The sequence below is a fragment of the Talpa occidentalis genome, unplaced genomic scaffold, assembly GCF_014898055.3.
Source record: "Talpa occidentalis isolate TD23 unplaced genomic scaffold, MPIMG_talOcc4v2.1 talOcc4.11, whole genome shotgun sequence".
NCBI classification, from domain to species: domain Eukaryota; kingdom Metazoa; phylum Chordata; class Mammalia; order Eulipotyphla; family Talpidae; genus Talpa; species Talpa occidentalis.
Window position 1 is genome coordinate 10245968 of NW_023601104.1, and position 22308 is coordinate 10268275.

At 46.5% G+C, this 22308-nt stretch overlaps 1 protein-coding gene across 1 annotated transcript; it reads left to right on the top strand.

Moving 5' to 3' along the window:
* Window positions 1-6984: 6984 nt before the first annotated feature.
* On the top strand, window positions 6985-21352 carry KNSTRN (kinetochore localized astrin (SPAG5) binding protein). The gene is made up of 9 exons (XM_054700539.1): window positions 6985-7060; window positions 7204-7297; window positions 10626-10758; window positions 11956-12003; window positions 13152-13278; window positions 13475-13568; window positions 14824-14885; window positions 15524-15598; window positions 17904-21352. Exons 2-9 carry the CDS (start codon window positions 7228-7230, stop codon window positions 18033-18035), a joined length of 741 nt encoding a protein of 246 aa, XP_054556514.1. The 5' UTR covers window positions 6985-7060; window positions 7204-7227; the 3' UTR covers window positions 18036-21352.
* The last annotated feature ends 956 nt before the right edge of the window (window positions 21353-22308 follow it).

Here is a 22308-nt window from a genome sequence, read left to right on the forward strand (position 1 = left end):
TCGAGAATATTTATAGGAATACAAAAATACCCAACACCCAAAAATGTAAAATGTCAATGTCTGGAATCTAATAAGAAAAGATTATTAGTCATGCAAAGAAGCAGAAAAATATGACCCATAATGAGGAGAAAACTCAATAGAAACCAACTCTGAATTCACACTTATGTAAGAATTAGCAGACTAGGCCCTCAAAATGGTTATAACAGTATTCCATATTCATTAGCTAAGAAGAGCCTTGGGAGAATAGATAGACAGTCAAATTGAACATGTAGAGATGAAAACCAAAATGTCTGAGATGAAAAATAACTACATGGAATTAATAGTTTAGGGGCCTCCTTGGTGGGGCAAGTATTTAAGCACAGCACTATGAAGCTATCCGCAGCCACTGCAGCACAAGTTCGATCCCCAGCCAGGGAAGTGACCTGCATGGCTCAGCAGACCTCTCCTGTCTTGCCCGCTGCTCCCCTCAGCAGTGTGTTTCAGTCAGTCTGCCTGTTCTGCTCCCCACTCTGTCTCTGGTGAATCCTCTCACCCTCCCACACCTCTGGCCTATACCCCAGTTCTTGTATGCATAAATAAATCAATCTTTAAAAAAAGATAGTTTAGACAACACAGGAACAAAAAGATAAGTGAACTTGCATACATGCTCCTTTGATCCTCTCCTCTCCCTCCTGGAGCATCCTTTTCTTCCTCTCAGCTGGCTTGTTCCCCATCCGCAGGTGTGTCCACCTTCAAAAAAAACTTTCCTTAACTCCCACAATTCATCTCCAGCTACTGCCCAACTGATCTACTCCAGTCACAAAGCTGTCATCTTGACTTATCTCTTGCATACTCAACCTGTGGCTTGAGTATGTGGCTTCCACCCAAACCGGTCCACCAGAATTCCTCTTGTTATACCCCTCTATGATTTCTTGGTTGCTATTCTCATCTTGCTTAAACATTCAGTTATTTTCAAGACTATACCACTGCCTTCTTCAGGAGCTACCACTTCCTCCTCCCTGGCTTCTAGGACACCATCCTTTTTTTTGTTTGTTTGTTTTCTTCTCACCTCTCTGACACCTCTATTGTGTTTTGTTTCTTATTGAAGTTAACATTTGCATTTATAACATCTGGCACCTCTTTATCAGTTTTCTTGGCTGACACCTTCTTTTTATTGCATCTTCTAAATGTTGCTGTGCTGGAGACCAGCTCCAGCTAGAAGTCGTGTCAGGGATTTCAGAAAGGAGAGGACAGAGTTGGTGAAGTTTTTTCAGAGGGCTGAGGGGAAGTGGAGGGAGGTAGAAGTGAGGCAGACACAGACACTCTCTCAGGTGCAAGTATCTCCTACTGAGGGTCTCAGCAGGTCTTTATTTATACCTTAAGGCGAGGTTACATCAGCATAAGCATCAAAGCAGAACAGAGACAATCATTACATATTTTCTCCTGAATATACAAAGACCCTCTTGATCTCATACTACAAAAGGACACTTCTTAAATCTGATTAAGATAATCAACAGGGACAATTACTCTCCTAGGTACAACTCTTTTTCTAACATAATCAATTGTCTAAGACAGTACAATGTTCAGTAACAATCAATCATCCTGTCAAGCCTTCCTAATTTCAGAGTGGACATGAAAGTCCATTGTTATGCTATATTACTAAAATCAACCCATTCCCTAGTACTCAATTAATCTAGCCTATTATCAATTATTTCAAAGTGATCTAAAGTAACTCATCAATACTGTTTTAGTTCTACAGAAATCTAACTTTTAACTAGAAATTCCTAACCTCCACATAACCTGCTAACTGTTGGCCTTTTGCATACACCAGGAGATGTATTGTTGCCGCAAACAGGTACCCCCCCAGGTTAGGCCATGGTTTCCAAGCACAGGTGGTTCAGAGCAGCTTGTTCTCCATAGTTCTCAGGGCCGAAACATTTCTTTCCTAACTATATCTTTAACAATTTTTACTTCTTTTGTGATAGTTCATGCGTAAGAACAATAAGCCAATTGTCACCTGGTCTGAATTAGGTTTTCACAAGCCATTTAATAACTAACCTACTTTTGCATTAACCAAGAACAAAAAGGAGAGCTTTAGCAGGCTTTGCCATGGAGACTCCCTAGTTCAGATCTTCTTTGGGAAGTGCAAGAACTCCCCTCTTCTGGGAAGTACAACTTTCCCTCTTAGGCGAACTCCCCACTTCTCAGGAGTCTCCCCCAATGCCTGGACCAGGTCAAGAGACAGCATGGGAGGCGCAGCCTGCTGCACTGCTGTCCCTATCTTTGGCCTTGAGGTTCTTGATACAGTACTTCCCTGGGTGATTTCAAAATTTGTTTTTTTTTTTTTTTGCATAGAAGACGAGGGTGTAGGTCAGAAGTCCGGGGGAAAGGGGGTGAGAGCATTCACCAGAGAGTGGGGAGCAGAACAGGCGGATATACTGAAATACACTGCTGAGGGGAGCAGCAGGTGAGACAGGAGAGGTCTGCTGTGCCATATGTGGGTCAGCTCTCTGGCCAGGGATGGAACTCAGGTGCAGTGGTGATAGAGCTGAGACAACCCTAGACCACCGGAGATGCCCTCATTCAATATGACTCCCAAGGGGATCTCTTTAATCCATACTTCTCTGGGCACAAAGGCTGATTCCCAACGCTCTCATTCCACATTTACTACATTCAAAACTGAACTTTCAATCTTGCCCCAACACAAAGCAGTGACTCTGTCCACACACTTACTTAAGCCTGGAAGTCACCCTTAAGATCTCACTCTCTGGGCCTCCCCTGGTGGCGCAGGTGGTTGAGTGCCACACTGTGAAGCTGTCCATAGCCTCTGCAGCGCGGGTTCTATCTCAGCTGGCCAGCCCGCAAGAATCCCACATGGCGCGGCAGACCTTTCCTGTCTCACCCACTGCGCCCCTCAGCAGTGCATTTCTTCAGTCTGCATGTTCTGCTCCCCACTCTGTCTCTGGTGAGTCCTCTCACCCTCCCATGCATCTGGCCTGTACCCCAGCTCTTGTATACATAAATAAATCTTTAAAATGTGTCTGCTTCTCTGTCTCCACTCACCACCTCCACCATCATGGCCAAGTTACAATCATCTGCTCACCTGAATGATTAGTGTAGTCTCCCAAGTGTCTCTCTAGATTTGTTATTGCCTCTTAAAACTTGAAAAACAGGCCCAAAATAGAGTCTTCCTGTGAGACCCCACATAGATGTATCACCTGTTACAGCTTTAGCCTCTCCCACAGTAACAATATGGAATTTCCCAGTTAACTCGAGTGAGGAAAACAGCATCGGAACACACCCTCACTCCACTGAGGAGTTTGGCTTTACCTGAAATAATCCTTCCTTTTGCCAACCTTGTCCTGTAACCCAAAGATGGGAGTTGGGGCGATTTGTCACCACTGAATGCCAATAAAGGAGAGACAGGAATTGAATCTTTAAGGTACACTTTAATCAGACGGGCAGCAATCTGGAAGGGATGGGGAGGGTTAACAGTCCAGCTGGGTTTTTTGTTTTTTGGGGTTTTTTAGATTTATTTATTTATTTATTTATTTATTTATTTATTTATTTATTTATACAAGCACTGGGTACAGTCAGAAGTGTGGGAGGGTGAGAGAATTCACCAGAGCCAGAGCGGGGAGCAGAGCAGGCAGAAGGACAGAAGCACACTGCTGAGGGGAGCAGGGGGCGGCAGGAGGGGTCTGCGCACCATGTGGGACCCTCCTCCAGTGGCCGGGAGCAGCCGGGAATCGAACCAGCGCTGCAGAGGCTGCGGGCAGCTTCGCAACCCAGCGCTCAACCGCTGTGCCACTAGGGAGGCCCTGGGTTTTTATAGTGAGTTGAATAAAGGCTGAAAATAAGGATAGTCACTTCAGCCGTGAGCAGGCCTTCAGTGCTGCCAGGAGCTGTGATGTCCAGCCCCCAGAATTCTTTATTGTGCTCCTGGACCCCTGGCCTCATGCTGGTCCCAATGTGCTGGGGTTGGTCTTCAGATAACACTGGCTCCTGCACTCCCCCAGACGTGCTGGAGTTAATTTTCCAGCTTAAAAATTTTTTAGAGCAGGGTCCTCCCTGGTGGCCAAGGGGTTAAGCACTGCACTGTGAGGCAGACTGCAGCCTCTGCAGCACAAGTTTGATCCCCATCCACCCAGGGAGAAACCCACATGGTGTGGCAGACCTCTCCTGTCTCACCCGCTGCTCCCCTCAGCAGTGCGTTTCGGTCAGTCTGCCTGTTCTGTTCCCCACTCTGTCTCCGTGGATCCTCTCACCACCCCCCCGCCATCCCACCCCCGGCCCCCCATCTCTGGCACCCCAGCTCTTGTATGCATAAATAACTATATCTTTAAAAAAAAAAAGAATAAAAAGTTACTTTAAAAAAATTTTTTTAGAGCAGACAGGCCATAAACAATGTGTATGCGCAGATTTCCTACTATACCATACTTAGTGTCTTACCTGCTCTCCTTCCCCTCCCTAGCCACTATCATTCCCATCCTCTTCCTGTCTATAATTGTGTAAGCAATTGCAGAATCTAACCAGGATGTTACCCAATTCATGAATTTAATCAAGTCAATTAGATTTCTTAATTTGTGATTTTTTAACACCCTGCCTTCAACTCATTAATTCATTCTCCATGTAGTAGCCAAACTGAACTTTCAAAAATGTAAATTGAATAAAATTCTTCTGCTCTATACTTCAATCACTTCCCATTACTCTTAAAATAAAATCTAATCTTTTACCTTTGACCTACACAGCCTTCCTTTTGACTTCTCACTCCAACTTTATCTGTACCACTCTCCTCCCATCTTTCAATCCCTTCTTGGAGAAAAGCTCATTCCTGTTTTACTACAGTTAGTAAAGATATATTTATTTGGGTCTTTTTCCAATTTAATTGAAATATAATCATAAATTTGCTTGATTGTTTACTGTTTCCAAGATTGTAAACTCTAGGAGGGCAGAGCCAAGGGGAGTTTGATATCTGCTGCCTACTCCCTCCCCCAATATCCACCCACTTAGAATAATAGCCTGGCACATAGTAAGTGCTCAATAAATTAATTATTGAGTGAAGTAAATGAGTGCATTAATCACTTGAGAACTCTGCCCTCTTTGTTAGGAGTAGCTTTGAATCTCTGCCTAAAATCTGAGTGTTATCAGTGTTAGCGGGCAGACTGAGGGGGTCCTCAGGATCCCCAAATTTACACTTTCTACAAGGATTCTGTGATCCACCACATAAAGACAAAACATACACTTACTGTGAAAAATCTTTAATAGAATGATTGTGCATATAGGGGGGGAAAAGGATAGTTTCCCAATGAAAAACCCCAAATAACCCATTCCCTCACAGGTAAATTCCCAGCCAAACAGGGTTGTCCCAAAGGAGAGCCACTGAGACACAAAAGCTTGTCACAAGTCTAAGGCACCTTCTGTCAAGAAAGCACAAGAAGCGGCAAAAGGGGCCAGACAAGTCAAGACAAAAAGAAGCAAAATTAAGTACAAATCAAGATAATGGCTGCCATCGTCAGCCTCCTCTTGGGCCTCTCATCCACATGTCTCTTTCCAGTGTCTCTATGTGTCTAGACTCCACATGTCTCTTCCATGCCCCTCAAGTCTCTGGCAAAATTCCAAAGCTGAGAAGCAAGCTAGCCCTTTTCCTGGTATGTCTCTCTGCTCCACTTGTCTCTCCTTCCCTGTCACTTTCAAGTCTCAAGCTGTTACAGGGCAGCCCCAATACAAAACGGGGTGCCTGACTGTGGGTCCTCACCCGCATGCTTAAAAGGACTTATCAATGCTCTACTGCAGGCACACGTGAAAGGTTAATAAAAGGTTTATTTACAAGGGAAGGGGAAATGAGGAAATGTACAGCTCAGGGAGAAAAGTGGGAGACAAAGTTTTAAATGCATCCTACCCGATCCGCCGATCTGGAATCCCAAATGGCACTCTGAGAGCTGGTCGCAAGCCAGGAGCCGTGAAGCCAGGAGGCTAGCGATAGTGAGCCAGCCCAAGACCCACGTGTTTGGTTTTTATACCTAACCTGGCTGCTTAACTCCACCCTCAGGTCCCAGCCACCTTCCCTTTGGTGGTGACGGGATTTGTCTTTCCCAATGTCTTGATGGCTTTAGTCTGGAGTGGGGGTGGAGTCCACAAAGCCTGTATGGGATTAGCTCAGGACATCATTTCCCCCAAACAAAGCTTCACCTGGCCACAGAGCTCCACTGCCTCATTGTGTGGGGGAGGGAATATGGGACCTCCCCTTTTTATGGAGATACCTGTTACAAAAGTTAAGACTTGGGGTAACTGCCTCAGGTATTTCAGTTCACCTGTCCTCTTCAAATTTCACCTACTTGGCCTCCCTGGTGGTGCAGGGGTTGTCTCAGCGCTATCAAGCTATCTAGCCATCTCCAGCCACTGCAGCTTAAGTTCGATTTCAAACCCCCCACCTACCTCCCCACTCAGGGAGCTACCCACCTGGCACAGTAGACCTCTCCTGACCGGCCCGCTGCTCCCCTCAGCAGTGCATTTCAATCAGTCTGCCTGCTCTGTTCCCCACTCTCTCTGGTGAATCCTCTCACCCCCCACACCTCTGGCCTGTGCTCCAGTTCTTGTATGCATAAATAAATAAATCTTTAAAAATAAATAAATAAATACCCTATGCTGCTGGCATCACGCACATTCCTAACAGACCAAATAAAGAGGATTGTGACACGTGTTCTAAAGATGATAGGTTTGCGTCCCAAGTCCGGAATATGACACTGGTGGCTCATGGCTCCATCCCGGCGGGAAGAGCGCACCACTCCCTGCCCTCACCCGGACCCGGGGCTCATTCACCCTAAGCAGGGAAGCTCAAACTCACCCCTTGCTAGGCTCTTCCGTACAGCATGGTAGTCCCCAGCGACGGCGCCCGCCTCAGCGTTATCCGTACAACATGGCCTCCCACAGAGGACGCCCCGCCCCACCTCCGGCCCTGTCACCGGAAGTTTCGGTTTGAAAGCGCGGCGGCAGATCCGGCTGGCGAGGCGGCGGTTGCTTCCCAGCAGCGTTTGACCCGGAGCTGCGAGAGCGGCGGTCTGGAGCGGCGGGCGCTCGGGTTCGGCTCTCCGGGGCGAAGCTCGCGGCTGGGTGTGGGGAGCGGTCGTGGTGGGCTGGGAATAGAGGGTTCCCCCACGCTGCCCTCCGCCTCCGGGGGCGCCCAGGCCCGACGCCGAGTAACGTCCGCCTCGCACCTTGCAGGGCCCAGGCGTGCGCCCCGTCACCATGGCCGGCCTGGGCAGGACTCTGTGCGCGCTGCAGCCCCCCAGTGTGCCGGGCGGCGGCCTGCCCGCAGGTGGGTGCACACCCCGTCCGCGTCCCCTCGGCTGCCCGCGCCTCAGCCCTTAGACGGGCAGCCGGTCGGGGGGCGGGGGCGAATATGGGGGACCTGGGAAAGGGGGGGAGGGCGTTCGTCGCCGCTGACCACCTACCTGCTGACTCCCCTTGGGCAGGCTGTCCAGGTTTCTGGTGGAAGTGAGGGGAAGCGCCCTTGGGGAGGTTTAGATGGACCCTGTGACCCGCACCCCGAACCCACACCCCTAACCGTGCTGCAGTCATCACTTAAATTCAAAAGTTCAAATTGCTGATTGTCCAGCTGTTATTTCCACTAAACTGGGACTCCCCCCCCCATTTTCTATTGTAACATTTATCCTTTTTTAAATTTTTTAAACAATATTTGCTTCCCGCCACCCCCTCAGATTGAGTCCCCATAGAATTTCCTTCCCCAATGCACCCGTGCACCACACCTCAGTCTGCTGTGCTTCTCCCTCCCTCCCTCTGTTCACTCTCCCTCCTCCCCTGCAGGATGTAAACAACTTTTTAAACAATTGCCCGTTTTATTTCTAGGCTTGGGCTCTGTGGAGGGACTCCCAAGAGAGAGAAGCCGGGATATTTAGAGGGCAGTAATAGGGTTCACGCAGTGTCTGGTTCGCGTTTGTATCTGCGAACCAGTGTCGCTCGTGTAGTACCTGTTTTCAGTAAATGGGAAGAGTGAGGGGTCTGGCCCAGCCCTAGAGTGTTTGAGAACCCTGAGAGAAGAGATAAGATTGAAAATAATTTTTTTAGGGCCTCCCCGGTGGCGCAGCGGTTGAGCGCTGGGTTGTGAAGTTGCCCGCAGCCTCTGCAGTGCCGGTTCGATCCCCGGCTGCTCCCCGGCCACCGGAGGAGGGTCTCACTTGGCTCGCAGACCTCTCCTGCCGCCTGCTCTGCTCCCCGCTCTGGCTCTGGTGAATTCTCTCACCCTCCCACGCTTCTGACTGTACCCAGTGCTTGTATAAATAAATAAATAAATCTTTTAAAAAAAAAAAAAAAGAAAATAATTTTTTTATTGCTTGGCCATCTTGCTTTGTGTTACTGGCTTGTAGTTGAACGTAATCTCCTAGGGTCTGCCGTTGTTGAGTTGCCTAGAGATCATAACACAGAATAGGGATCAGAGTTACCTTCATACATCAGAACCTGAGGAGTCATTTTTGTTTTTGTTTTTTTTTTAAAGGTTTATTTATTTATTTATACAAGCACTGGGTACAGTCAGAGGCGCGGGAGGGTGAGAGAATTCACCAGAGCCAGAGCAGGGCAGGCAGAAGGAGCGAAGTACACTGCTGAGGGGAGCAGCGGGCGGCAGGAGAGGTCTGCACGCCATGTGGGACCCTCCTCCGGTGGCCGGGGAACAGCCGGGGATCGAACCGGCGCTGCAGAGGCTGCGGGCAGCCTCGCAACCCAGCGCTCAACCGCTGCGCCACCGGGGAAGCCCGTGAGGAGTCATTTTTGAAGCAGCTGTGGATGACCGTTTTCCAGGTGACTGCTGCAGCTTGTTGGTCAGTATTAGCAAGATTGATCTGTGAGGTAAATAGGCTCTTCTCCAAAGGCTTGTTCTGTTTGTCTTAGTTGCCTCAGAACACCTTAATGGAATTCCTGGTAGCACAGGTCTTACAAATTACTGGAGGATCTGCAGCCAGGTCTTTTTTTTTTTTTTTTTTAAGATATATTTATTTGTGGGCCTCCCCTAGTGGCGCAGCAGTTGAGCCCTGGGCTGCGAAGCTGCCCGCGGCCTCTGCAGCGACAGTTCGATCCCTGGCCATTGGCAAGGGTCCCACATGGCGTGACAGACCTCTCCTGCCGCCTGCTGCTCCCCTCAGCAGTGTATTTCGTAGGTCTGTTTGTTCTGTTCCCCGCTCTGGCTCTGGTGAATTCTCTCACCCTCCTGCACTTCTGACTGTACCCAGTGCTGTATGAATAAATAAATAAATCTTAAAAAAAAAAAAAGATATATTTATTTGTGCATATAAGATCTGGAGTTCAAGCCAGAGATTTGGTGGGAGGGGCAGGGTGAGAGGATTCACCAGAGACAGAGTGGGGAGCAGAGCAGGCAGATGTACTGAAATACACTGCTGAGGGGAGCAGCAGACAAGACAGAAGAGGTTTGCTGCACCATGTGGAGCCCCTTCCTGGCTGGGGGATCAAACTCAAATGGCTGCAGACACGCCACCAGGGAGGCGCTGCAGCCAGGTCTTATGCTGCCATTCCCTGAGACCAGCAGTGCCCCTCCGGTGGGGAGTGACTGACTTTCAGCCAAATTGAAAGTTCTCATCTCTGCTTTCTGTCCCTAACCCAGTTTGATGGTTATATGTCATCTCAATAGTTTTAACATTTTTAGGCTTTCTCCCAGGTGTGTTGTTTTGGGGACATGGGTTAGTTGTTTTTTAGTTTTTTTGAATTGGTAACATGCACAAAAAGAACTCAAAGTTGTAATTTATTTCTCACTGTATATCACTTTGTAACTTGTTCTGTTTAATTAGTCAGAAAAGTATTGAACCACTGTTAACATATCAGATGCTCTACTAGGCTTAACGAACAATGAAGTCTCCTTAGAGTAGTTAGGAACACAGTCTCGTCAAAACAACTAAGAAGCAATTAAAAGACCTCTAAAGCAGCTTGCATATAGCCTGAGACCAGGCAGGGTTCTTTGGATCCTGGTAAGATGGCTCAATTCCATCACTTGCGTATAATGAAGGATTCAACTGTATTTTGCCCTGCTAACCCCCACAATGCCTCTTAATGTTAGTTTTTGTGTGTGTGTGTGTGTGTGTGTCAGTCTCCACTTTGACATTTAATCCTCTGGACAGTTAGATGATGTATCATAGAACTTTGGCTATTCTCAAACATACTATACTGTCACATTAAAGGAATTTTGGTTTCTACCCCCAATTAGCCTAGAAGTTGCCTGAATTAATCCTTACAAATTGACATTGTTGGGCCTCCCTGGTCGGGCAGGGGTTAAAGACAGCGCTATTAAGCAATTAATAGCCTCTGCAGCATGAGTTTGATCCCCAGCTGGCCAGGGAGCTACCCACATGGCACAGCACACCTCTCCTACATCTCCCGCTGCTCCCCTCAGCAGTGTATTTTAGTCAGTCTACCTGTTTTGTTCCCCACTATGTCTCTGGTGAATCCTCTCACCCCCCATACCTCTGGCCTGTACCCCAGTTCTTGTATGCATAAATAAAATATATTTTTTTTAATTGACATTGTTCAGAATGAAAATTCAGAGGATTATGACCTCTATTGTGGCTGGCAAATGTTGGGTCACAACGCTTGTGGTTTCACCCTCTTGTTTTCCTTCATAGACTCACAAACTCGAGCCACTTCTAAGAGCCTGATACCTGTTAAGTCCAAAGAAGCCAGTGTTTCCAGACTTCTTCATTCAGGAGATTCAGAGAATGACGTTCCAAAAATCACCAAACCAAGACGAGAGAATGGGTGAGAGTCAGATAATTGGTGTCCAATTAGGACATCTGCCTGGAATTTTGCCCTGTACCAAGAAAGCAGGGTTTTGGTGAGCACAGCCCCCTGAGCCACGGGTCAGAAATCTCTTATCAGTTCTGAGGAAACACAACAAGGGTTCTGATAAGAGGTGTTCTCTCTCCCCTCTCACCACTTGCTCTGAACATACAAATGGCAGATCTGAGGTTAAACAGTAGCCCTGGGCCTCCCCGGTGGCGCAGCGGTTGAGCGCTGGGTTGCGAAGCTGCCCGCAGCCTCTGCAGCGCGTTCAATCCCCGGCTGCTCCCCGGTCACCGGAGGAGGGTCCCGCATGGCGCGCAGATCTCTCCTGCCGCCCGCTGCTCCCCTCAGCAGTGTACTTCGGTCCTTCTGCCTGCTCTGCTCCCCTCTCTGGCTCTGGCTCTGGTGAATCCTCTCACCCTCCCGCACTTCTGACTGTACCCAGTGCATGTATAAACAAAACAAACAAACAAATAAATAAATAAAACATGCCTCTATTAAAAAAAAAAATCTTTAAAAAAATAAACAGTAGCCCTAAGTGTCAGTCATTGTGGTTGGGGGTTAGTTTTAGCCTAGCTTGTTGATCTGACAGGATCTAGCCCAGTGTAGCGTGTTTGGGTATCTGTCTACCTAGTGCTTATTTCCTACGTAAATAAGGTTGACATGAGGTTGCTACAGGAACCCGGTATGTCATGTTGTTAAGGTGGGGGGGAGGGAGCCCATTATAATAGTGTGGGGTGAAACAAAAGTGCCTGAGCCTTCAGAGCTGCTTTAAAAAAAAAAAAAGATTTATTTATTTATACATACAAGAACTGGGGTATAGGCCAGAGGTGCGGGGTATGAGAGGATTCACCTGAGACAGAATGGGGAACAGAACAGGCAGGCCGACCGAAATATACTGCTGAGGGGAACAGTGGGCGAGACAGGAGAGGTCTGCTGCGCCATATGGGTAGCTCCCTGACGGGGAGTGGAACTCGGGCTGCAGTGGCTGCAGAAGCTTCATAAATGACTCTTTACCCCTTGTGTCACCAGGGAACTCCCCTTTCAGAGCTTCTTAAGCCTGTGCTATTTGCATTGGATGAACTGTTCTTTCCTCAGAAACCAGGCTTTGTTCTGCCTCATTAACAACAGTACTATGATTGATTTTTTTCTTTTTCTTTTTTGCTTATCTAGGCAGGTGAAAGCTGCAGATAATGCCATCAGGAAGAACCTCAGAAAGAAGTGAGCATCAGGGTAAATAAAACTTGGTCACCACATTAGGAAAGTGGATCTCAATCCTGGTTGTACACCAAAATCACTCATGTAACTTATTTAACGTGTTACAGTCTGGGTGTCACCTGAATGGAATTTTCAGAGCTGAGACACAGCCAGGTTTGAGAACTGCTGTCAGGGCAAGAAGCATCAGTGATGCCACCATCTTGAGTACCAGATAAGCACTGATTGTCAGGGTCAGGACCAGGAATCAAGCTATGGTTCATCAACAGGAGTATGATGCCTCGGGATAGCAGAGGCTGCATGTTGTTAGTGAGTTGGAGATGGATGTTCTGGTGGTAGCAGTGAAATGCTGAAGAAGAACCCTTCTTAATTTGAAGTTAGCTTGAACATTTTGTAGTGCTGAAGGCAGAAAAAATAAAAGCTAAAAGTTTGTAGAAATAGTTCTAAATCCAAATCTACTATTTGGGTGTGTTTTAAAAGTTCTGAAAGTAAAATACTATCAAAAAGGACTCAGAACTCCACAGGAAGATTTAATATTAGTGATGATAATGGTTACTGTTTTCATAAAGGCCAAACATTTACTATGTTTCAGTAGCTGTGCTAAGAATTGTACATTATTCTCTTTTACTTTTGACACCAATAATATGAGATGTAGATATTATCTTAATTCTAGAAATGAGGAATCAGCCTCAGGTTGGGCAACTCAAGACATTACTCACTGTGTGATGAAGCCAGGATTTAAGCCCTGAGTGTAGGGCCTCCCTGGTGGCACAAGGGGTTAAGTTGTGAGGCTATCCGCAGCCACTGTAGCATAAATAAATCTTTAACAAAAAAAACAGAGTTTGGGAAATGGAGTCACACAGAGCTTTTTTTTTCCTATTTTATGTATTTATTCATACAAGACCTGGGGTACAGGCCAGAGGTGCAAGGGGTGAGAGGATTCACCATAGACAGAGTGGGGAGCAGAACAGCAGATGGACCTAAATACACTGCTGAGGGGAGCAGCTGGGAAGGCAGGAGAGGTCTGCTGCACCATGTGGGTCAGCTCCCTGGCCTGGGATTGAACTCATGCTGCAGTGGCTGTGGATAGCTCTGAGACTTTAACCCCTGTGCCACTAGGGAGGTCCCATTGCCCATACTCTTAACCCCTCTAGTGACACGTGCAATTATTACAGTTATAAACCATTGAGTAAGCAGAAATCAGAGGAAGATCTCAAGGATAAGAACCAGCTCTTAGAGGCGGTCAACAAACAGTTGCACCAGAAGTTGACTGAAACTCAGGTAAGAGATCTGCTGACCTCTGCCATGCGGGTGGAAACTGAGGGACCCCCTGGAGGGAGCAAGCTTGTGATGCCCATTTCCTGAGGGCAGAGAGAGGATGCCAGGCTTGTGCTATAGGCTGTCAAAAAGCAAGGGCAGGAAAGATCACCCCTGGGGAGTTGGGCAGGCCTGATCTATGTGCATGACACCCCAACAGGGAGAACTGAAGGACCTGACCCAAAAGGTGGAGCTGCTAGAGAAGTTTCAGGACAACTGTTTGGCAGTTTTGGAGAGCAAGGGCCTCAACCCAGGTGAGAGAGTGCGCAGCTGCCTTTGTGGTGTACATGCCCCTTGTGGAAGTTTCTGGACTGTATGTCAAATCCAGCGTGGTATCATCTGGGCCAGTCTGTACAGGGGTTGCCAAGCAACTACTCCCTTCTCATGATGTTTGTCTACTGTGTTCTCATGATGTTTACTTTGCCTGACTGACAGAATTTCATATATTTATGGAGAGAAAATTATTTTTCTTACCTGAACACTTGTGACATTCATTTGGTGCAGGTACAAGTTTGCAGGTAGACCAGAAATAATATTTTCATTCTTTCAAGGGAGATAACTCTAATCATCTAACTTCCTCAAGTGGAGAGAGTGTGAGATAATACTTTTTCAAGGGGTTCTAAACCTGGCTAATCAACAGAATCATCATACTGGTTAAAATGTGATCCTGTTCTGACCCTGTACATAGAAAGCAATGTCTGGCAAAGAAGAGAATAGAAGAAGCAAATACAGACCTAAAAGGGCTTCAGACTGAATTGAGTTTCAGAATGCCCAGGGAAGGGGCCCAGGCTGCTTTGAATTAAGGAATGCTGGCTTCGAATGCTACTAGTTATCCTGAGCATTTTAGGATATATTCTTTATAGTTACCGTGTACCTTTTTGTATGATTTCTTTTAAGGTTTATTTTTTTATTTACACATACAAGAACTGGTGTCTAGTCCAGAGGGGTGTGTGTGTGTGTGTGTGTGTGTGTGCCAGTGGGGGGAGGTGGAGGAGAGGTTTGGTGAGCGGATTCACCAGAGACAGAGTGGGGAACAGAACAGGCAGACTGAAATATACTGCTGAGCAGTGGGCCAGCCAGGAGAGGTCTGCTTTGCCATGGGGTCAGCTCCCTGGTCTGGGATCAAACTCATGCTGCAGTGACTGCTGATAGTTTGATAGTGCTGAGACTTTAACCCCTATGCCACCAGGGAGGCCATGAAAAGCTTTTTAAATTGAAACAAGAAAATTCAGCCTATGCCTCTCCTTTGGACACATTTTCTGCTGAGTTGAGAAAGTAGAATAAATTTTTGATCATTTCCAAACCTAAAAAGGAAGGAAGTAAAATATAATCTGGGGGTCAGGTGTGGGTGACCCCATCAAGGTGGAAACTCTTGAGTAAAGTTAGGGACCGGATGCTTAGAGAAGTTTCCCTAGTAAATACTCCCACACTAGTCCACGGTAGGGTGGAGGTGGGGGGATTTTGTTAAGGTGCAGCTCCCTTACTAGAATTGCTTTGTTGTTCCATCAGTTTTAGGCAGTGAGACCCTGGCATCACAGCGAGAATCCAGCGTGGATCACGTGGACTCTATGGTGAGGACTTGGGCCAAGTGATGGACTTGCAAATCTAGGAGGGTCGCTGCCATATAATCCCCAAATCCCAAGAAGCAGCCTTTGGTTATCTAGTTCCTAGTGAAAGGGAGTGGCAGATAAATACTCAAAATAACATTTTACTTGGAAGATGACGTTTTGCTTTGAAATATGAGTGCGTCTGAATTGAAAATACACTGCTTTAAAACACATAATAGGATGGACCTGTAGGAGGAACTTTCTGATTAGTCTATACCGAATTTCTCCCTGTTCCTTTGCTGAGAACTATGTGATGCAAAGATCCAGCTGAATTAAATTCAGCTTGTTAGTCTTCCCTGAAGTAGGAAGGTAATTGGGATTAAAGTCTTTTGAGCTTCTATGATCTCTTCCCCTGGAACATTAATTATCTTGACTTAGGATCATTTAACAGTAAATATGGACGCTTTTGTCAATTCTCCCAAACTGTTAGTCACCCCTCCTATGGCTGCTGGGGTTTCAAAGTGCCTGTCTAGCACAGAGCACGTGCAAGTGGGGTTATCTGTTCTCTGGATTGAATGAATGGAGGGGGCATTAGTGATCATCTAAATCAACTCTTTCACATTTCAGTAAAGATTTGTTACCACTTTGTACTCTCCTCTTAGTTGCTGTTAGAAACTTTGCAAGATGAGCTGAAGCTTTTTAATGAAACAGCCAGAAAGCAGATGGAGGAGTTACAGGTGAGAGACATTACCCTGAGGGAAGATTCTCATTTCCTACCATAATAGGTGCATTTGTTGCGAACTCTTTCATATTTATGTATTTTTTTTAAATTTTTTTTTTTTAAGATTTATTTATTTATGCAAGAACTGGGGTACAGGCCCGATGCGCGGGAGGGTGAGAGGATTCACCAGAGACAGAGTGGGGAACAGAACAGGCAAATTGACTGAAATATACTGCTGAGGGGAGCAGCAGGTGAGTCAGGAGAAGTCTGCTGTGTCATGTAGGTTGCTCCCTGGCCGGGGATCGAACTCTTGCTGCAGTGGCTGTGGACAGCCTCATAGGCTGTGTCTTAACCCCCTGTGCCACCAGGGAGGCCCTCTTTTATCCATTTTGAGTTGATTTTTGCGCATGGTGTGAGGTAGTAGTCTGGTTTCTTTCTTTTGCATGTGGTGGTCCAGTTTTCCCAGCACCATTTATTGAATAAACTGTCCTGTTACATTGCATTGTTCTTTGCTCCTTTATCAAAGATTAGTTGTCCATATTTGTGTGGCTTTATATCTGGGTCTAATACTAACATACCACCGTACTTTTGTCAGAACAAAGAAGCTAACATTCATGCGTTGTTAGTAAATAAGTTCCAAGTTTCATTTGATTTCACCAAGTTTTTTTTTTTTAAACATTTGTTTTGGTTTTTTTTATTTATTTATACAAGCACTGGGTACAGTCAGAAGTGCAGGAGGGTGAGAGAATTCACCAGAGCCAGAGCCGGGAGCAGAGCAGGCAGAAGGACCGAAGTACACTGCTGAGGGGAGCAGCGGGCGGCAGGAGAGGTCTGCGCGCCATGTGGGACCCTCCTCTGGTGGCCGGGGAGCAGCCGGGGATCAAATCGGCGCCGCAGAGGCTGTGGGCAGCTTCGCAACCCAGCGCTCAACCACTGCGCCACCGGGGAGGCCCGATTATTACACTTTAAACTTTTATCTTGGCAAAGGATTCCTTTCATGATAGTGTTCCTAGATAGTGCTCTTTGTTTTTTTGGTTTTTTTTTTAAGATTTATTTATCCATGCATACAAGAACTGGGTACAGGCCAGAGGTGTGGGGGGTGAGAGGATTCACCAGAGACAGAGTGAGGAATGGAACAGGCAGATTGAAGTACACTGCTGAGGGGAGCAATGGGCAACTCAGTAGAGGTCTGCTTAGCCATGTGGGTTGCTCCCTGGCCGGCAGGGAAATTGAACTCGTGCTGCAGAGGCTGTGTACAGCTTGATAGGTTGCATCTTAACCCCTTGTGCCACCAGGGAGGCCCGGTAGTGCTTGCTCTTTTGTCTTTTTCGCTCCTTAATGCCCTGATTTTTTTTAAGAGTTATTTATTTATTTATACAAGCACTGGGTATAGTCAGAAGTGCAGGAGGGTGAGAGAATTCACCAAAGTCAGAGCGGAGAGCAAAGCAGGCAGACTGATGAAGTACACTGCTGAGGGGAGCAGCGGGCGGCAGGTCTGCGTGCCATGTGGGACCCTCACCTGGTGGCCGGGGATCTAACCAGCGCTGCAGAGGCTGCGGGCAGCTCCGCAACCCAGCGCTTTACCGCTGCACCACCGGGGAGGCCATGATTTCACCAAGTTTGTGTGCTGATTTTCTTTGTTCTCAAGCCTCTTAGAACTGGGCACATTTGCAGGGCATGTGGCAACACAACAGGTTGTTCAAAATAGGGGGTCAAAACCTATGTGTAATCTACGCTGAGGAAACTTGATATTTTGAGCCTCCTCAGTGGCATAGTGGGTTGAGCACAGCACTATGAAGCTGTCCACAGCCTTTGCAGTGCGGGTTCAATTCCCGGCCAGCCAGGGAGATACCCACATGGCACGGCAGACCTCTCCTGTCTCATCCACTGCTCCCCTCAGCAGTCCCTCCCATCTGCCAGTTCTGCTGTCCTCTCTGTCTCTGGTGAATGCTCTCACCCTCCCACACCTCTGGTCTCTACCCCAATTCTTGTATATTTAAAACAAAACCAAACAAAACTTGCTATTTCAAGGTGATCTGTAGTAGGAGACTCAGATTCCTGGTTTTGGACTGCATCTGGATTGCATGGATGACTCATGGAATTGCGCTGAATCTTAGAGGATTCATTCTTTCAGCTTAGAAACTGGAATATGTAGTAGAGAGAAACAATTCCTAAAACCAGCATAGTTAAACAAACCTAAGATAGAAAAATGCAATGTCAGGATTCCAGTAGAGTCAGAAGCATAATGTGCTGCTCTGGGGTAGTCTTTCCTCGGAGTTAAGGTTGTGTGGGGTTTGTTCTTTTTTTTTCTTTCACTGCAGGCCTTAAAAGTAAAGTTGAAGGTGAAAGAAGAGGAGAGGGTGCGGTTCCTAGAACAGCAGACATTATGCAACAGTCAAGTGAATGATTTTACAACAGCCCTTGAAGAAATGGAGCAGCTATTAGAAATGTGATAAAAAGCAAGTGGCTAGATGGCTCCTCTTGGGGGTAAACTCTCAGAGGAAGCCACTTAGGACATCTGCTTCTTGGCATGATCTTCTGGGACTCACCATCCCCAGAATGACAGTAGTTTCTTCATTAGATGGACAGTTTATGCTGGGATGGCAGTTCCTCCTTGAAGCAAGTATTTCCAGTCTTCAGATTGGTCAGCTCTCCTGAACTTCACATGCGGATAACTAAGGCTTACAAGAGGGGCACCTGGAAGCTTGGAGCGACCTCTGAGGTAACAAAGCGGCACACCATTGGAACCTGGAGATGAAACCAGCCACAAACACGAGCCAAAGGATCACATGCGGGTGTGCAGTGAGAAAACCTAAATTGTACAGTGGCACGTGGGTTCTCCATAGGAGACCTCACTGAGGCGCCATGCTGTCCCCTGCTAACTTGGAACACGTTCTGTCCCATTCTGGTTGGGTTCGCCGTCTCAATTCTAAATTTATGAAGCAGAAGTAACTTAACATGGCTTAATAAATGGGCGAAGGTACAGAGGGCAGTAACACCTACCTGAAACATACCTTGGAGCTTTAATCACTTCTGCTTGGTTTTTTTCATTAAGCGCTACTTTTAAAGTATTTCTGTACCGATTTGGACTGCAGCTATTTGGGTCGAGGAATGAAAATAGCTATTTAACCTAAATCTGCCCATGAAGACTATTGAACTAATCTGGTTAAAATTCAAGACTGATGTAACCCAGAATATTTTTCTTCCACTCATTAAGTGCTCTGTGGCTAGCCCCTTTGTCTTCCAGAAACATTAATCTTAGATATTCCCTTTTTGAAGCAGCAGGTGCCAGACTTGGTCCAGTAGTTTTATGTCACTGGCTGTTCTCAGGGTATGCTCTATTTGTAACCATAGGTGCCAGACTACCTACCTGTGTTCTCCCTATATTCCTAAACATGGCCATATACCTGCTCTTTGCACAGCCAGTCCTGGGTCTGGCCCCATAAATCCAGAGTCACCTGAAGTCCCTAACAGGCTTCCCCATTGGTTTACTAAAGAACAGTCTTATTTAATTTTTAGTCAAACTAGGAGGCTTTCGCTATCCCATTTTTGCGGCATCTCCCAATTTCTTCAGCCTCCTCTCCCATTAATATTTTTGAGGCTGCCCAGAGCCACATAATCAAGCCAAGGAGCACTCCCATCCTAACTTAGAAGGCTAAAATGCTTTGCTCGCGCACACAAACCTTCATGCAGTTATATCCCAAATGTTTGAGAGTAAAGTCCAGTTAAATAATTGTCCCTTGGGCGAACTGAGTATTTTCTTCTACCCAGTCTCAGGATATTTATCATTTAAAAGATTGTTTACTGAATGAAATTTTTATAGGCATTTCTGACCTCTCCACCAGGAAAAAAAAAGTAGTGTTTCTTGGAAGGAGAGAGTGGAAAACTGTTTTGGGATCCTCACCTCCTTGTCATGCCTCTCCAGTTCCTACTCCTAGGACTGCACCTGTCTGAGTGCTGTAAGTCACGCATCCTTCCCAGGTCTCACTTGCGGCCTGGTCTAAGGGGGGGGGCCTTTGCCTCTCGGTTGCACCTTGCACCTCCAGCCTGTAGCTCTTGTCTTTTCTCTTGTTCCACTACCCTCTGTTGTTCCAGCTGCCTTTTTTACCCATGGGGCTGTTCTGGGTGCTTAATCTGATCTGAAACTTGAATCCATATATTGTATAAATTCAGCAAACAGTGATCTGCCCCTGCACTTCCTTAAATGCTCTAGGGAACTTTAATATAATATGACATTCTTAACCACAAAGATATGTACAGTCTGGTGAAACAATATGCAGGTGATACATAAGTTCAGTAACAAATGACAGTGCTTTACAATTGGGATGTGTGATATAGTTAGTACTATAGCAGTTAACTGGGCTTGTTTGGTTGGGAGGCTTGATGGAGGAGGTAGACCAGGGATCAAAAAAAGAGTAACATTTGAACCACCTCGCTAGAAAATTGCACTAGAAAATTGGACAAGCGCACAGAAGGGGAAAGTGGTGTGCTTAGAAAAGTGGAAGCTCCACCCCCTTTCCCCACAGTTTCCCCTATGCATCTCTTCCATCTGGCTCTTCGAGTTATAGCCTTTTATCTTAAACCTGTGATTTAGTAAATAAAATGTTTCTCTGAGTTGTGAGCTGCTCCTAGCTAATTAATCAAACCCAAGGAGGGGATCATTAGGCAAAAGACTGGGGGGGAAAAAAAAAAGTTGAGGGCTAGCCACATGAGTTTTGGGAAACTGAGTATGAACACTAGTTGGGCTTTTTCAGAGGGTTTAAGATAAAGAGGGTATTGTGTCTGACACTTCATTACACATTACCCTAGAAAGGTGCTGTTTATGGTCTTGTGTAATCCTCACTACAGTCATACAAGATGAGCACTATTCTCCCCTTTATAGCTGGAGTAATAGACCTGGAGAAGCTGATTTGCCCAAGGTCAAACAAGCAAGTACTGGAGAAAGATTTGAACCAGGGAATACTGGGGATGGATGATACATAGTTACATCAGAGATTTGAAGAACCTTGAATATCAAGCTGAGAAGTATGGATTTTTGTCATCTAGATCAGTGTTCCCAGTGTCTCAGCAATATTTTATGACACCAAAATACCTAGTAGTTCCATGTAGCTACTCCAGCTCTTAAACGCATACATCTTTAAAAATCAAAAAGATTTTTATTTTATTTTGTGTAGAACTGGGGTATTTTGTGTAGAACTGGGGTGTAGACCAGAGGTGCGGTGGGTAGGGGGTGAAGGGACTCACCAGAGAAAGTGGGGAGCAGAACAGGCAGATGTACTGAAATACACTGCTGAGGGGAGCAGCGGGCAAGACAGGAGAGGTCTGCTGTGCGTGGCTGGGGATCGAACTTGTGCTGCAGTGGCTGCAGATAGCTTCATAGCGCTGAGTCTTAACCACTTGTGCCTTCGGGGAAGCCCCCTTTTTTCCATTTTTAAATTACAATTATTTACTAATGGAATGTTGGGCACTTTTCAACTTCTCAAACACTGGAATAAATTGGACACTACTCTCATATTCTGGTTGATATTGAAAGAGCTGAACAATCTAGTGTTGAAACTGACTTACCTGTAGCTAGTAGTTTACATGTCTAACGTCAAGTTGATCATCGTGATTCCCCAAATTTAAAACACCCCCTGGCATCCTTGTGAGTTTGCTGTTCAAAGGTGCCTTGATCTACAGCCTGGAAACCACAGATCCAGACAGAAACAGATTTTTGAGCAACCACCTTAGTATTTTAGAAAAGTTAACCTGGCATTGGCATTAACAATGCCAACAGAATTTTTTTTTTTTTTTTTGAAGATTTATTTATTTATTTATACACGCACTGGGTACAGTCAGAAGCGCGGGAGGGTGAGAGAATTCACCAGAGCCAGAGCAGGGAGCAGAGCAGGCAGAAGGACCGAAGTACACTGCTGAGGGGAGCAGCGGGCGGCAGGAGAGGTCTGCCCACCATGTGGGACCCTCCTCCAGTGGCCGGGGATCAAATCGGTGCCGCAGAGGCTGTGGGCAGCTTTGCAACCCAGCGCTCAATCACTGCGCCACCGGGGAGGCCTGATTATTACACTTTAAACTTTTATCTTGGCAAAGGATTCCTTTCATGAATCTTGCCCTCGTGTTCCTGAGAGTTACATTCAGTCCCTAAATCCCTGGCAAATTCTGATGTTGATTATTACACTTTAAACTTTATCTTGGCAAAGGATTCCTTTCATGAATCTTGCCCTCGTGCTCCTAGATAGTGCTCTTTGTTTTGTTGGGTTTTTTTTTAAGATTATCCATGCATACAAGAGCTGGGGTACAGGCCAGAGGTGTGGGGGGTGAGAGGATTCACCAGAGACAGAGTGAGGAATGGAACAGGCAGATTGAAGTACACTGCTGAGGGGAGCAATGGGCAACTCAGAGGTCTGCTTAGCCATGTGGGTTGCTCCCTGGCCGGCAGGGAAATTGAACTCGTGCTGCAGAGGCTGTGTACAGCTTGATAGGTTGCATCTTAACCCCTTGTGCCACCAGGGAGGCCCGGTAGTGCTTGCTCTTTTGTCTTTTTCGCTCCTTAATGCCCTGATTTTTTTTAAGAGTTATTTATTTATTTATACAAGCACTGGGTATAGTCAGAAGTGCAGGAGGGTGAGAGAATTCACCAAAGTCAGAGCGGAGAGCAAAGCAGGCAGACTGATGAAGTACACTGCTGAGGGGAGCAGCGGGCGGCAGGTCTGCGTGCCATGTGGGACC